Source organism: Lithobates pipiens, unplaced genomic scaffold, assembly GCF_037356315.1.
Source record: "Lithobates pipiens isolate NorthernLeopardFrog02 unplaced genomic scaffold, aLitPip1_a1.2 Scaffold_18, whole genome shotgun sequence".
NCBI lineage: Eukaryota > Metazoa > Chordata > Amphibia > Anura > Ranidae > Lithobates > Lithobates pipiens.
In genome coordinates, this window is record NW_027507758.1 from 548514352 (window position 1) to 548531262 (window position 16911).

Consider the following 16911-nt stretch of genomic DNA (forward strand, 5'->3'; position numbering starts at 1 on the left):
TGACGTTAGTACAGTGATCTCCCATGCTGTTCTTTTGTGTTCTGAGTGGAAGACACCCCCCCCCCCGCCAAATCACTCCAGTCAGCGCTCTCATCCGAAGGCTGAAAGCGCTGATCGGGAGCCGATCAGCTGCTAGTTTTCCAGCATGCTTGTCTGACAGAAGGCGGCCAAATTCAGACTGGGTGCCTTACGCACAGGCCAAATGTCAGCCAATTTTTTTATACTAGCCGATGTCACCCGAGGGCTTTAGCTCGCTCCATCCAAGCCACACCCCTAACACGTTTTACTTCACAACCGGGCTTAATCATAAAGGCACCCTCATAACGGAATCCACCTTACTGGACTACAGGAGAGCAGGAGCCGCCAAGCTGCATTCAGAGTCAGGATTGATGGACATGTGTCTGAGCAGGGTGGTAGGGGTAGGAATAGAGTCCTTAACCCAGTGTATGACATAGAGTTTACACAGGCCTCTTTTTTACTTGGTTCTGGTGGACAAGTTATACTGGGAGTGGAGCCAACAGATGATAGATGTAACTATTCTGTTTCTTTGTACTTACTGAGCATGGTACAAGTTCACTTGGTGTTGCGTTATTCACATTCAGGTCATAGTAGAGGACAAGGGGTCATTCTTTACATCTAGAGGGAAAGAGATTTAACTCCACACAAATTGCTAAGGTTCTATGAGGTGTTTATGAGGAGAGTTTAAAATAGAGCCATCTGAAGTGTAAACCAAAAAATAATTTATTAGAAATCTTTATGCTAATAAGTAATTAAACACCTATGATATATTTAGCCAATATATTTGTACATTTTAATGTGAAAATAACTGTTAGATAAAATAGCAAACACAGTTAAAATGTCTATTTTTTATAAATAAACTAGATACAAATAACATTACTTGCATATATTATAATTTTTTAGTAAATAGAGGGGAATCTTCCCCTGGGTACACTAGTTCTGTCGATTCTCTCACTTTGAAGGGATTATCTTTAACTTAATGTTGTGGCTATACTGTAGGTCTGGAAGTAAAGGCAAATCTCCTCAATGAGGCACATATGGTAAAGAAAGAAACTGGCTAGAGTTATAACCCTACTGTACACTAGTCAAAATTAAATAAAAAAAGTTTTGCTTTTAGTTCAACTTTAACATAAACTAGTAAAGCTGAGTGCATTGATGGCAGAATGTGACCAGTTCAGATAGGCCCGAAGAAAAAAATAAAATTGGTGAAGGGCAGGCATGACTGGGTTAGCAGGGGAGTCCAGGGGTCAGAGGGTTAATAAAATAGCTTGGTCAACAGTTCAGGATAAGAGGCACATACCTTTATTGGAGGCTTTAATGGATAGGGAGAGGCAGCAATAATGTAGAGGTGGGGACGCAAGGTCTGAGAGCACTTCAAGGCAACGGACAACAAAGAAACTTCCCACCCTCCCACCCTGTGGATAGTTGACTTGTTGGTGTTCGTCGTGGCATAGCGGTTGGGGTCCTTGGAGGCATTCAAACTTTACTGTGTAACATCAGAGTAAGGACACATCTATGGTATGGCGCCCTCTGTGTAATCCCAGTTAACAGTAAGTTAAAGTGGTTGTAAACTCTCCCCCACAACTTTGTCCTATGTAAATCAGAATAAATAACCCTAATGAACACTGCTTGTAGATATCTCATTACTTGCTTAGTATTGTTGTAATCCTTTTTGTTCTTTAGAATGACATCACTGAGCTTGCCCATATCTCCCATGATTTACGGCACACTCTGTGTGTTTTTCTATCTATTATTAGGACTTCCTGTTGCACAACACTAAATCCCACGAGACTGCATAAGCACTCAGAACTTCCTACTACTCCCCATGTGACCATGTGACATCACATGGAGTGGAAAAAAAGGCATCGGACAGCATTACTGCAGTCTTATCAGCTGAAGCTGATAAGACTGACATAGGCAAATACTAGATAATCGGCACAAGTAAATACTATGAAATAAAACAAGTCAGCTATGAGCAGGGAAGCAGGGTTGCCATAGAAACGTTGGATTGAGAAGGAGGCTTGGTTAACAATACAGGAAGTGCTCAATGAAAGGGCGAACATACACTCTACTGTGGACTTAAGATGGCGCTGCCTTACCCCTGGAAACAATTTTTTTAAAGTTTCTTTAAACAGTAAGTAATATTCGATTTGGGCTGGATTACAGTGGCTATAGTTTGATAATTACGTATTATAATGGACTAAATAAAAAGAAGCATCAGAGTGGGAGAGTTTACTTCCTCTTTAATGGGAATTGGTGAAAATGGAGGTCAGCGGAAATTTACTATTGTTCTCAAGCCGGTGTTCTGCAGCTGAGGACCTTTAAGTAGTTCCGCTGATACAAATTTGTTGTTGGTTTGTTAGTTCCTCCAAGGATCAGCAACCCTGGTAATTATCGTTATTGTTATTATATTTCTGTTTAGGAACGTTGATTTGTTTTTTATTGTTAATAAATGGCCGCTATGGCCAATTTGCACTCCAAAAGTATGTCGATTTTATAATTTTATTGGTAAGTGGCAGATGAGGTTCAAGGGGGCCGTAGTGGTCTATGGTGGTAGGTTATGCACTACCTTTGGTATACCTTAGTCATGCCCCCATAGCGTCGGTGGTATTTTTAGCTGCGTTTTACCGTCGGATTTGCAGCGCATTCTGGGTGCTAGCAGGGTGCATTTACCCCCCGCTAGCAGCCGAGAAAGGGTTAAAACCACCCGCAATACACTGCAATAGCGGCATTTTGCCGGCAGTATTGCAGTGCTGCCCCATTGATTTCAATGGGGAGCAGCGGTGGAGGAGCGGTAAACACACCGCTCCTTCACCACTCCAAAGAAGCTGCTGGCAGGACTTTTCATGACGTCCTGCCAGCGCACCGCTCAAGTGTGAAAGCCCGAGGGCTTTCACACTGGAGATAATGGAGCAGCAGTTTGAGGGTGGATTGTAGGTGCTTTTTCTAATGCTATAGCGCCTGCAAAACGCCCTCGGTGTGAAAGGGGTCTAAATGTAGTGCAGAGGCAGGGGCTTCTAGAGGCAGAAAAAAAACCACAACCAGTGTGTCCAGAAGCAGCAGAGTTTGTGCAGAAAAAAACACTTGATGCTCCTAAACGTGTCTAAATGCATCTAAAGAAGGCTAAGCACATTTGGCGCTTAATCGTTAATTCATTTCCGTGGCCAGAATTAATTATTCTGGCTGCTTGGCTCGCCTGAACGCGTCACGCGAGTTTTCAAGTGTCAGGTGTTTCTTTCTGCCAAAACGCTGCTGCCATCAGGAAAGGCGTTTAAGAGAGTTAGCAAAACATTCTTTTTGCATGGGGCCTTATATTAAAACAGTAAAAAAGAGATTGAGGATTTGTGCCCATGTGGTTTACACACCACAGAAAGGTTGGTGGAATCAAACACCAAAAAAAGCTTAGTGGAAAACCTGTTTTATGTTTTATTTGAAAAGAAATTAATTAAAGAAAAAGAACAGACATAAGGAGCGAGTTATATTGATGAAAAGTGCCGAGCATTCATACCGCATTGATCAGTGAAAGCATACTCAAAAAGAGAGGTCAACCTTACCTTCCAGACATTCCAGACATAAACATGCACTTAGCAAAATGTCAGCAAATGGGAAATCCTAAGAGAAATCAAATGTGGAACACGGGACCTAAATATCATATTATTGTACCTTATCCCACCAGACTTTGATGTCTGTAAATAGCACGAGGCGAGCACTGGAGACAGGAAATATATGGGGCACATCTTTCTCACCTGTAGAAATATAAGAGTTCCTGTAAAGGGTAATGATGTATTGATGACGGATCTTCCTGGTAGAAAGTTCCTGCATAAAAAAAGTGAGTAATTGGCCGTACAATTCGCACGTTTTACAGGTGTATAGATGCATGAACGTCTATACACATATATGCATGTAAAAATGTCAGAATTATTCTCCTAGTGTCTAGAATTGAAGTGGGGTGTGATTTATGCAGGTATGCACGTATTTATGTGTTCCTGTGTAAAATACTGACCGGTGGCGAAGATTTTTGTCATTTCTTTTTGCTGGTCTAAATGCAGGTGCTAACTGTGTGTGCAAACCCATTGAAGGCAAAAAAAATTAATAAAAAAAAAACAGAGAACCCCAGAATACCTAAACACAAGGCATTTTTGGGCTCATGTGCAAGAGCCCTAATGCCATTTCCTAGGAGTTGTATCATACCGTTGCACTTACAATATTGTCTCAGGGAGTTACAAAATCACTTTTAATTTGTGTCTATGGATGACCAAAATGACTTTTTTTTGTTATGGCATAATGCACTGCATTCAATGGGAAGGGTAAAATTAAAGGTGTAGTCCACTTTTTTTAAAAAAAAATTCAATAAATACACCAACAAATAAGAGTACCTTGATGGCCCCTCTTACCATCATGAGCTGAGTGCATTGCAAAAATAAGCACAGTCACCCAGTAATGACATCACTAGGTCTAAAATAAGGTATGTAATGGAAACGGAAAGATTTTATTTTAAAATGTCATTAGCATGCTAGTAAAGGGGGGGGGGGGGGGCAAAATATACATTTCAGCTTGAAATCCAATTGCATTTGCATACCATAACTATCACTGGTGACCTAACAGTAGAGGGCGCTCACATCCCTAGCTGCACCCAGTACTCTGTTACACTAGTGATTTTGGTTCTCTGTCTCGGTGACACTCTTGGACATGTTCTGGTACTTGTTAAATGACGTGTGTTGTATCTGAGCAGTCCTGCACAGGAGATGACGGACACTTTTTAGCACTTAATTTTGTTCTGCCAGCAGCGAGCCATATTTAAAGGTCGACTTGACATGCAGATGCAGTTTTCTTTTAAAAACACTTAAACGGCATGACAAGTTTCGCCCGGAGGCTGTTTAAATGTGTCGAATGAAAAGCGATTGCATTTGTAGCGTATGGTGTGAATTTCAAATCCAGGACATGCTGCTCTTTTTATTTTTTTTGCATGAGATGAATATTCAGCACCTACTTTGTTAACCCCTTGAGCTCTCACACTCCAGTCAGTTTTCATCAGCATGCGGTATGAGTGGCTGCTGTAATGTAACATTTATGACACGTGTTATTTAATCGGAAGTGCATATTTATATGCAGTGGAGAAAAAAATATGAAAGCCCAACTCCAGCAAAAACTTTTTTAATGCTTTGATAGAGAGGGGAGGGTTGGAGCATGTGCCAGTATTTGTTTTACTGTCTGTGACCTCTGTCACATCCTTTCTCTGTGACAACAAGACCAGGTAAAATGGTCAGAGAGAGACACTAATAGAGGGTCCAATTCTTCCCTATTCTCTGTTTTAGGAAGAGACTTATGCCCTGTACACACAATCAGATTTTCCAACAACAAAACCGTGAATTTATTTTCTGAAGAATGTTGGCTCAAACTTTTCTTGGACATACACGGTCATACAAACGTTGGCCAACAATTCCGAACGTGGGAAGGCAGTGACGTTCAAAAAGGAAGTTCAATAGCCTTCTGCTTGATTCAGAGTATGCGTGAACTTTTGTGCAACGGACTTGTGTACACACGATCAGACTTTCCGACAACAAGTTTTGTTGTTGGAAAATTTAAGAACCTGCTCTCAAACATTTGTGTTTGGTAATTCTGACAGCAAATTTTAGATGGAGCATACACACGGTCGGACTTTCCGACAACATGCTCACATCGAACATTTCCCGTCGGAAATTCTGATCACGTGTACGTGGCATAAGACTTTCAAGAAATTAAAGTGACTTTGTCGCCTAACAAGCAGAGGAAAAAAGGAAAGAAAAAAAAGACAGATAAAGAAAATATAAAAAATACCAGTGTGAAAATGGGGACTCTGCTATCTTACAAAACTACACCAGCATGCGATTCTTCAGCATCTGGAATCATTTTGAGAGTGTTGGATTCCGACGCTTCCCACTGCACACTAGGGTTCCACCAGCCAGCCGCTATCTCACTTTTGTGTCCCTAAAGAGCTATGGTCATGTGGTGGCTGGTGGATAGAACCACAACATGCCTCAGGGGACACAGGTATTTAAAAAAGAATTGTAAATAACTGTAGATTCTTTTGGAACAGGGATCTCCAAACTTAGCAAAGGTAAAGTTTACCGTCCTTCAGACTTTAGGGGGCTGGATTGTGGCTGATGGGAGTAGAAAATGCCCCAGCATCAGTGGGAGTAGATGATGTCTCAAGCTTGGTGGTCAGTGAAAGTAAAAAAAAAAAAAAAACATAGAACCTGTGGTCAGTAGAAGGAGGAATAGCACCCCATTTTTGGTATTAATGGGAAAATAGTGTCACATTGTTGATGTCAATGGGAGGAATAGAGTCCCATTGTTGGTGTCAGTGGGAGGACCGTGCCCCATCGTTGCTGTCAGTAGGAAGAATGGTGCTCCATCATTGCTGCAAATGGAAGGAATAATGCTTCATCGTTGGTGTCAGTGTGAAAATGAATTCCCCACTGTCGGTGTCAGAGGGAAGAATAATACCTCACATCAGTGGGAGGAATAGTGCCCCAAGATAAAGATAACCAAAGACTTGCATCTGGCCAATGGGTCACAGTTTGGAGACCACTGCTTTAGAAGACTAATATGCCCAGGACAAAAGTGTTACATTATGTGAAAGAATTTTTAAAAGTATTTGTAAAGAAATTACAGGTGCTGCTCACAAGACCACCTCACTGGCAGATGCTTAAACTGGAAATGTAAGTGTAGTCTAAACATTAGAGAAACTGCTGGACAGCCATTCTCAACCAGTGTTGCCTGGAACCCTATAGTTCCTCCAGAGAGCTGTGGCTGATTGAACTCCCATTTGATTTTGCTGCATTGTTCAGGGGTCAACACCACTTGGCATGACACCATTAAACTTTTTAGCTGTCTAAAATGGTGGCATTCTGACCACCTCTGTAAAGGTGGTAATTCTTCTGCTGGCTCTTCATTAACCTATTTTAGCAGGGATTCCCTGAGACATGTATTCCTCTAGGGTAAAAAGTTTAAGAAAGACTGCTCCTGTAAGGAGTGTTAGTAATAATAAGCCCCCTTCCCTTCATAGCTAGTGAAGATAGCATAATCTTGTAAAGAATTTCAGGGTCAACAAAACTGGTAAGAACCTATCAAATTCATATTCAATAAAAAAAAAAAATCTAAAGAGGAGGAGGCCTCAGCACACATGAGAGGAGACTGTTGCATTTATGTTTGCGAACATATCCATAGCCAGATCTTGGAAGACACCCACAATTTCATTTGAGTCTACATTATTGTGGATTATGGTGAATGAACATCTCTCAGAAATCCTAAAGGACAAAATGAATCTATTTGAGAAAACATGGAAGCCCTGTATCAATTGTTTAATGGGTGATGCTTAACATCTTGAGACTAGGTGCTTCTGAATCGGATGGATCACAATATTCTCTTAAAATCTTCTTACTTTCTCTATCCTTTCTTACCATTTGGATACTCTTATTCTAGAGCGAAATATTGCCTACAGAAAGGCTCAGACAGGCTAGCCTAAAAGACGTACTATCTCAGGTGGCCCCCACCACACTTAGGCAATAATGAAGCCAATAGCATGATATGATACTGGTGGTGCCACTACCTTTTTGTTCAATATTGGGAACGTAGTAAATATATATTTTTCACCAGAAATCCTGATAATGCTATGTACTGTGCAACCCAGTGTATTTTGGGAACATTTGTACCCTCTTTTGTTCTGTATTTTAAAATATGACTAATAAAAAATATTGGAAGAAACGATCTAAAAGAAAAATCATGTTGGCACTCTAATAAACAACAGCTTAACAGTTTCTTGTATCTTTAATCAGATTGGCTGCTAAAGGGATTGCAGACCGTAGTTCTTTCTGAAATTTTCAGCCATGTGTCTCTTTACATAGAAGAAACTGACGATCCTCCATGAATTACTTTGCAGCAAATATTTTGGATCATTGGTCACAGGTTAATAATGCCCAAGAAGCAGGTTAGAAATCACAGAGGACAATGAAGCATGTCATTGAGTGTGTCCCTGCTAATATAAGATCTATGTTTATATACAATGACAGACACAATCCCAACGTAATATTGACAGTCTCCTTACTCTAGGGCAAGTGTCACTTCTTATAAGAAGAGATTATTAATCAATGTTTATAGGATCAAATGGCCTGTTGTTCAGAATATAAAATTACATTCATATGTTTATGATAGTAAAAAAGAAACCCTTATGGATCGTCTGCACATGATAGGTCAACGTTGTCACACATGTGTTCTATTCACACATGGGGTTCACACACAGTGACATACATGGGGTTTACTACCATATGGGATTCACACACTGATACACATAGAGTCTATGTATACCCAAAAACATGGGTTCTAAAGACACACATACAAGGCCTACACACAGACACACACAGGGCCCAAACACATAGCGTCTACACACAAGAGCTTCACACACACACACACACACACACTGACATACATGGGATCTATGTATATTCAAAAACATGGGCTCTACAGACATACACACATACAAGGCAGACACATTGAGGGTCTACACACACATGGGGCTTACACACACACTTACACATTGAGTCTACACATACAGGGCCTTCACACACAGGGTCTACCTACAAATAAAGTCTATACACACACACAAGGGACTATGCACACTACTATGTACACAGAATCAAGCACATCTCTGTTATGCCCATTCATGCAGTTTGCTTAAATCCCCCTTCTTAATGCAGCATTAACTAAACTTTCCTTTATTCTCCATCAATTTAGAACGTCTGACTATGAGAGAACATATGAGATGTGGGCCAATCAGCACTCTAACCTAGGGAGTCCATACACTGAAAAAGTTAAGAGGCTAGTGAACACAGAAGTGTTTAATAGCTCATTTTGTTCAGGGGTTAACTAATAAGGTATGTAGGTGGGCACCTGACATCCTCACATACAATACAGAGCTACTAGTCCTGCATTGCATGCGATGATCTCGGAGATGCAGCAAGGGGAGCAGATTAGTGAGTTTGATTGTAAGAAACCTTGGAAACAAGGAATATGGAAGTATTTTTGCCATACTCATTACCCTCCAAACAAAATTAGCCATTAACTCTTGGTGGGCTGGGGGGGGGGGACTAGCTCATTAACTTTTTAGCTGACTGGAGTTCAGCTTTAAGTGAACCTGTTGCTTTGCCCTGCATATGCAGATTAACGTTAAGGCCACTTTTCTTTCTCGTCATAACAAAGTATATTCTCAGTTGTAAAGTATACTCTTCATTGTAAGTGGTGTAAATCAGCTTTGTGCAAAAAAAAAAAAAATGTGATGGGTATTTACACAAAATCTTACAGATAGTAGACTCTTGAACTGCATATTAGCTAGGGGACAGAAGGTTCAAATGTTAACTAACTGAATTCAGTAATGTCAGCATCTCCTAATTTTGAAACAATTTCCTCCTTTTATGTTATTATCAGTTTATATTTCTATAGGGCTTTTATCTCTGGGGACTCAATGTGTGTTATCTGCTTTTGGAGAAGTTGGTGAGGCAGTCATCTTGGATGCACTCAGTAGAATATCACACTACGGCCAATTTTATACAGGATCCAATTATTTTACCTGCATTAGGGATGATATAAAGTTCAAGCTGAACTTGGTTGGCCTAAACCTGTGGGAAATTTGATTGCATGTTTCACATGGTTCATATGATAGCAGGCCAGGCCAACCTCTTCAGCTATGACTATGGAATTTCTCACCCCATAGCCGCATGTAACAAAGGGGCTGGTGACATCAATGGCCTAATATGGCTATATTTGGTCAATGACTTTAGGCAAATGGCCATATTAGGTCAATATTGTCACCAGGGAATTTGACGGCCATTGGGATGTCTGCCTGCTATCATGTGACAGTTTCCAGGTTTTTCCTACACCTTAGCTCATCCTTACAGAATATGTTACCCCAACCTTTCCTATTCCTGATATGTGCCTGATATGTGCTTGTGTGTATTCCATTCTCTTTGCATTGCTTACTTTGGGTGAAATGCCTATTGATCCTGTCGATCCCCATGCTTTCCTATTTCAAACTGCCCACATTAGGCACGAGAGTACATCCTGCCCAGCGTGGTCAGTTTTCTGGCTGTGCTGCGAGCAATGGTCAGGCTTGTACTGACACACCCCCACTGCACAGCCATTCAGTGGGAAGATCAGTGTACTGCTTGCCCTCCACCCTAGCTTTCTAAGCCCCTTATGCAATGGAGAACAGAGACTGTTGTGATCACTTATATAAAAAAGAGAAACAAAAAAGGTTTTTATATTTACTGAATAGGTTGTTTTACAAGGTAAGGGTTCACATTCTGTATAATTTTACTAGCTTGTCTATGGAGTATAGAAGGAAACCCATACAATTGCAGGGAAAACATGCAAACTCTATGCAGATAGAGTCCTGACTAGGAAGCAAACCAAGGGCCCCAGTACTGCAAAGCAGAAGTGCTAACACTAAGCCACAGTGCTATAGTTCTCTTTTAAATGATCTGTAAAATGTAGCCTAATTAAACAGCTAAAGTAGACCATAGTCTTGTTTTCAGTTCTACTTTCCTTTTTTTTGTACAAGTGTACTTTATATAGATTTGCATTCATCACACACTTTACAATGTCTTTGTGACTTGCTGATTTTTTTTTTTAAACTTTCACAATGTAGCGGAATAGACAGGCTCCCTGAACCAAAGGTTATCTGTGTCTCTTTATTACAAAATAAGCCTCAGAGATTGCCATATGCTCCCGAGGGCCCAGCAAGCGCCGTCTGAATAGTGAGAAGATTCTCCTTTTCATGAGATGTGTCCTTGTTGTAATAGTTTTGCCTGTGAAATTAGATTAATTTGCATCTTGTTGTAGCTATTATTGTTCAATTGGATACTAAGGGGATTGTACAGAATAATGAATGAGAGCAGGAAATATATTATGAAGGAAAACTTATTCTGGAAGATTGATACAGCAGTTGATGGTAAATTCAAAGGCAGCCTTTGTTGTTTTTGTACGTCATTTCTTTTAGTATTTTTTTTTTCATGGAGTGTTGATAGCGGATAAAGTCCAAAAGGTCCACCAATTAGTTTAACTTACTAATGCTTTATCTAAAAAGAAATCTTTGTTTATCCTATGTATGGTTGTCTAATGGGGGATTGGGAGGAGGAGGAGGGCTAAGAAAGACACCAACTTACACAAAGACTTTAGAATTGGTTGAGTTTGTTGTGTCAGATCTCAAAAGAAGCAGACGACATCTAATTGGTAGTTTACTTCACAGAAGCTGAGTAACTTTTTACTGTCGGCCTTTGTAGACTAAAGCCCTGTACACACGGGCCGAATATCGATCGGTATCGGTTAGTTCAATAGAAACCGGCTGACACTCAGCCCGTGTGTATGACAGCCGGTCCGACAGAAGACGGCCAAATGTCCGGCTTCTGTCAAAGGGGCATGATCAAAAAAGGTCTGCTGATTGTCAGCACTCTAATTCCGTGTACACACGACCGGCAAACTAGGTTCGACGGTCTTCCCGAGTGACTTTTCAGTGGACTTCCGAACGAACGGACTTGGCCACATACGAACGGACTAAGTCCGTTCGTTTTGAATGTGATGACGTAAGGCGGGACTAAAAAAGGAAGTTCAATAGGCAGTAGCCAATAGCTTCCCTTGTGTCGTATTTGGTCCGTCGGACCAGCATGCAGACGAACGGTTTTCCCGAATTGAGTCATTAAATAATTTCCCTTTTCAGTTTTGGGTTTAATACCACTTCAAGTCTACCTTCATAGAGGTCCTGCTACTTTTTTTTTACAGTTGGTCCTCTGCATCAGTTACTGTGTGTGTCCCAACAGATACACATTTGTAGCCTGTACATGCTACACCTGGACCTCACAACTGCTACCCCACCAAGCATGAAGTGTGGAACTGTTTTGGTTTACTGGTCTATTTAACGTGCACCAAGAAACAGAGGGGTTCTTCAGGCACACAGGAAAGAATTCAGTAATACACCATGCAGTGAAGCCGATCATATGTAGTCTACCCCCTAACGTGCTGCAAGTAGAAAGGGATCCTCCGCCCTGCACAGCCAGGCATCTTCACAAGCACACTGCAGTCAGGAAACAGTCAGGTGCTTTGTTTTTTGTGTTTTATTGAGGGGAATAAACTTGGATGGGGATAGGAGTATTATGGGATCCCCACTTGCTTCAGCAAAACTCTTCAGGGACAACTTCAATGTACAGTCTATTTGCACACTCCTCAGCTCCTCCAGCACAACACTTGCAGCACAAAAATCCAGGAACCCAGCTGGCACATTGTTAGATGATCTAACAAAAAGGGCTCAGTCAGATAAAGCTAAGGCCCATTATAGGCAGGGACCGCAGGCCCCTTGGTAGTGTATAAAAGTCCTAGTGCCCAGCTCTCCATCTGTGGCTACTGATCCCAGCACCACCTCTTCAGGCATTACCAGCCCTCCTGGCTGCAGCTTTTGCTTCCACTAGCCCTCCTGGCTAATCTTCCACAGTCCTCCCAGACTTACTCTACATCCATCTCAAACTGCTCTCACCCAGTCCTCTCAGGCTGCCTCTCAGTCCTCCCCAACTGTCTCACTCACCAGCCACCCGGCTGTCTTCTCCCTGGAGATCTCCTGGATGTGCTCACTGGCTCGTGCTGTCCTCACACATGCTCCCCTGCCACTAGACAGGATTCCTCCTTGGGTTATCAGTGGGTCCCTCCTGCACTCGAGATCCCAGGGCCGAGGTCACCCCCCTAAGGGATACCCTCAAGAGCCCACCGACAGCCTCCTAGCACTCAATCTCCGACTTCCACCTGAACTCTCTCCTGCCCTGCTGGGCTGACCCTAAGTATTTGAGGGGGCCTGCCCCATGCCAATCCATCTGTTGGGGATTGGTCATGGTCCTCATGAATACTCCTGACCTCCCTCCCATTCTTCTGAAAATGTCTTACATATTCCAGAAGTAGAGGGAGGTACCAGAGATGCTGCCTGATAAGTCATACCTGCCTCCCTGGATCACTCACCCAGATTAAAACACAGGCTTGGCTACCAGCCCAAGCCAAAAACTTTTACCTACACTACAAAAATCCTAACATTACCTACCCTAGCACAATAGAGGGTGCTACACATAAATAGCTTTAGTTTGTCTTTATACTAAATGGGAAGTGCAGGATTCTAAAAAAAATAAACATTCATACCTACATACTACATTTACCTGCAGGATCAATCCAATGCTGCATCTGTCCCCTGCCACCTCTACACCAAGAACAAGACTGATGATCACTCATTTTTCAGTCCTGTGAGCAGAAAGCAGTAACTGTCAGTCAGCGGCTCTCTGCGCTGCCCCTCCAGCACTCACTGGCGCGCCGGGCACTGAAGTGATGGATGTGTCTGGCTCAGGCTGCCAGCACTGCGCTGAGAGGCTGAGACAGTTGCTGGTCAGGCATCTGGGCGGATTCCCGGCATTATTGTCAGGATCCCTGCAAAGCCTTGACAGGCTCTATCACTTTGGCTGAATCTGGGCCACATGAGTGCAGAACTCCTGTGACCCACAGGAGAAGTATGGCTAAAAGAGCTTTGGCCACACTTCTCCTTTATTATAATACTTTGCACACTAAGAATCAGACTGAAAGTAAGTATTGAGAGACAACAGGGCTCCATTGCATTGCCTAGGATTGTACTTTTGATGTGTTTGCTGACACTGGGAGCTGGAGAAGAGCAATCACTGGGCAGGGAGGAGGGCCAGGCTATATCACTTGTCTATTATAGAGACAATTTGTTTATCTACCTGGCTATTCAGTTTAGCAGGGGTATGCGACTCACAAGAATGGGTGAGCAAAATCACAAATATTTTGGCAGGCAAAGAAGTGAATGTATTTATGTATGTTAACTGTGCATTTAACTGCCTGCCTGGAGTGTACCTTTTATATAAGGCAGAGAAAAATTTTGGAAGTGCTAATTTGGACTGAAATCAAGCAAGATTCCACCTCTGACGACCAAAATGCCTGCTGTTTTATGCTTTGTCTTCAAGATCATAGACAACACCATTCACATTCTATTGTCTTTTGCTTTTCCTTGAACCTATTGTTGAAACTGAATGTAATTTGAGCTGTAATGTGAATTGCACAAGAGCCTGTCCTCTCTGAATACATGTTGGTAAACCTGCTGTGCGGTTCCCACTTTCACCATCCATTCAGATTTATAATTCTTTGTACCTTAACAGATTCTTTGTTGTGGAATGAGAATAGGAAAAGAAGCTGCTATCTCTGATAAAGTTTAACACACTGTGTGCTTTGTGTCTTTTTGTGTCATTTTGCAGCATTCCGCTGAATTGCTGGCCGTTGTCCGTCTACCCTTCATCCATCCAAGTTATCTACTCAATGTGGTTGACAATGAAGAGTTGATAAAGTCATCAGAGGCTTGTCGAGATTTAGTCAATGAAGCAAAGCGGTATCACATGCTCCCACACGCCCGTCAGGAAATGCAGACTCCACGCACAAGGCCAAGACTATCAGCAGGTATAAGAGCTGATGATGGAACAGATCATAACAAATGATTGATTCGAAAGAATGATAAAGTGAACACAAGATGCTGCTCTTGACTTAACAGGGAGGTCACATGGTCGGGCACAAATGGATTGGCTTTAAGACAAACTTCCTGTAGAGCATTCTCTTAGCTTCTAACATATCTATATAATTAGTTACATTCATCTAGACTTGTTCTATAATGTTAAGGATGTTTTTTAGCTTGGTCAAACCATTTTTTCAGCTCTAAAGAACTGAAGAAGTGGCCTGGATGAGCTGGAAACTTCTTCAGCATTACAAAACAAGTCCAGTTAAATGTGATTACTACCAAACATATCATAACCTAAATGAATGAGAACCTTTACAAGCATGCTAACTTGTAAGCTTGGTATGGGCAAACCCTACAACTAGTTTCATTGAAGAGGAAAAGGGGCAGAGCAGAAGTCTGGTAATTGCTACTTGTGAAGGAAAACAATAGTCATCAAGACAACAGTGATTTGGGAGGCCTAGTCCACATCTGTTGTCTTTGGAATACACTTCCAAATTGCATGCAATCTAATGGATAGCTTTTAAAATATCAATTTTCTACATTTATAAATACTAGATTCTATTAAAAATGTACACTTGTGCTTTTTGAGAAAGGCACATAATAGTAAAATTATCCAAGCATTGCCATGTAGGGGCCAAACTGGAATTTTCCCCATTAAACCAAAACTCTAGTCAGAAGGTTTTTGTTTTTCGATAGTGGACTAAAGTTGGAACCTCAGTCAGGGATTTTAAAGTCTTAAAACAGTGATCAGCCCACTCTAATGCCTCCCACTCCCAGCATGCCATTGTGTTTTGTTACTGTCCTAGAAGAGTGGACTTGTTTTGTCTGTCAAGAACCATTAACTGTGTTTTTAGCTACCCAAAATTATTGTTTATTCTTCAATCAAGCTTCTCCAACAAGCTGCTGCAGCTGGTTTCTGGGCTCAGCTATACAGATCAGCATATCCTCAATACCCTGCTGTACACGATGACTGGACAGCGTTTGGGGACTGGGCTCTGAGTGACACTTCCCAAACTTGATTTAACTCAGTTAGTCACAAAGCACTTTCTGTGTCCAGAAGTGTGGCATGGCTTCTGGTCTGATTCAGTTTTTGAAGACATACTTTGTAAGTAGGGCAGAGCTATCTTGTAAACAAGACCTCTGGGCACCAGTATTACTTCTGTTTTTTTCTGTTTGTTCACTGTGAAAAATGTTAACGCTGGGAGATTGAGCACTTACATAATTCCCTAGGTGCTTCTCTACCTGCCATTCAGTGGGCTGTTCCCACAGTGGATCTAGCAATATCCTGTCCTAACAAAACACTGACAACGAGAATGGCCTGTTTTGGGAATACCTTTGACAAAGGCTTGAAGATTTCTTTCAAATCTTTGTTTTTGCTGACTGGCCAATGGCCATGCATTGCAGCTTGCTCTGTCTGTGATGCTAATCTTTCACACTTTAGGGAATGGACTAGGGCCAAAAGAGATCATGTTTCCCTCCAAACTGATCCTCTTTTTTTGGAGTGTTTTGAGCTCAAAGTTAATTCAAGGACAAGTTAGTAGATGACGTTCTTATTGTGTCCAATATGAGTCTCCTGTTGATGAAAATGTGAATGACTCTTTGTCTCAAATGTTGAGCTCCCCAAACCAAAAGGGGGTATCTTGCCTATTTTTAGATCACAAGGCCTTCTTCATTTGAGTCCCTGCATTTTGTATGGAATCCACCAGGTCTATCATAGCCTCCCTCCAACAGGGAGACTTTCTGGCCTCTGTGAAAATCAAGGATGCATGCTTCCATTTATTTGGGTCCCCAGCACATCCTGCTTGTGGCACTGCCATTCAAACACCCAGGTTTGAACTATCTACTGCTAATGTGTCTTCTGATTGCCAGGTCTTCCCAGCCCCAGCTTTTCCCACACGCTCGACTGCCATTAACGCTATTTCTTTGAGAATTTTCATTAGCACTTTCTTAGAGATTTAGTAGACCCTGGGGAGAGTGACCTGTAAATTCAGGATCCTGTTGTTCCTCTTTAAGGTCCAGATCTTGGCATTTCTTCCATAGATTGCTAGCCTCCCTTTCTTTGATAAAACCTATGTCTTTGTGGCTTCCCCTGTGGGTTCACTCATGACTTTGTGACATGCAAATTTAGTCCTTTTTTCACTACAAAAAATACTTTTGAATCTAGCTTGAAAATTCTCCTTTCCACTCCTACTCATGAGGTTGGTTTACAAATGAACCATTTATGGTCTTACATAGGGACAAAGTGCTGTTGGGGCCTACAGCCCCCCTCCTTTCTAAGACTGTTTTGGGTTTTCACTTCATTGTTCTTCCAC

The 16911-nt window shown here is 41.8% G+C and overlaps 1 protein-coding gene across 3 annotated transcripts in view; it reads left to right on the forward strand.

Moving 5' to 3' along the window:
- The window catches only part of KLHL29 (kelch like family member 29), a 1407189-nt gene that overhangs the window by 1205496 nt on the left and 184782 nt on the right, over positions 1 to 16911 (forward strand). For all 3 annotated transcript variants that reach the window (XM_077488859.1, XM_077488857.1, XM_077488858.1), the window contains one exon: positions 14346 to 14544. In XM_077488859.1, coding sequence (XP_077344985.1) covers positions 14346 to 14544 — 199 coding nt within the window. The remainder of the gene's footprint in view (positions 1 to 14345; positions 14545 to 16911) is intronic.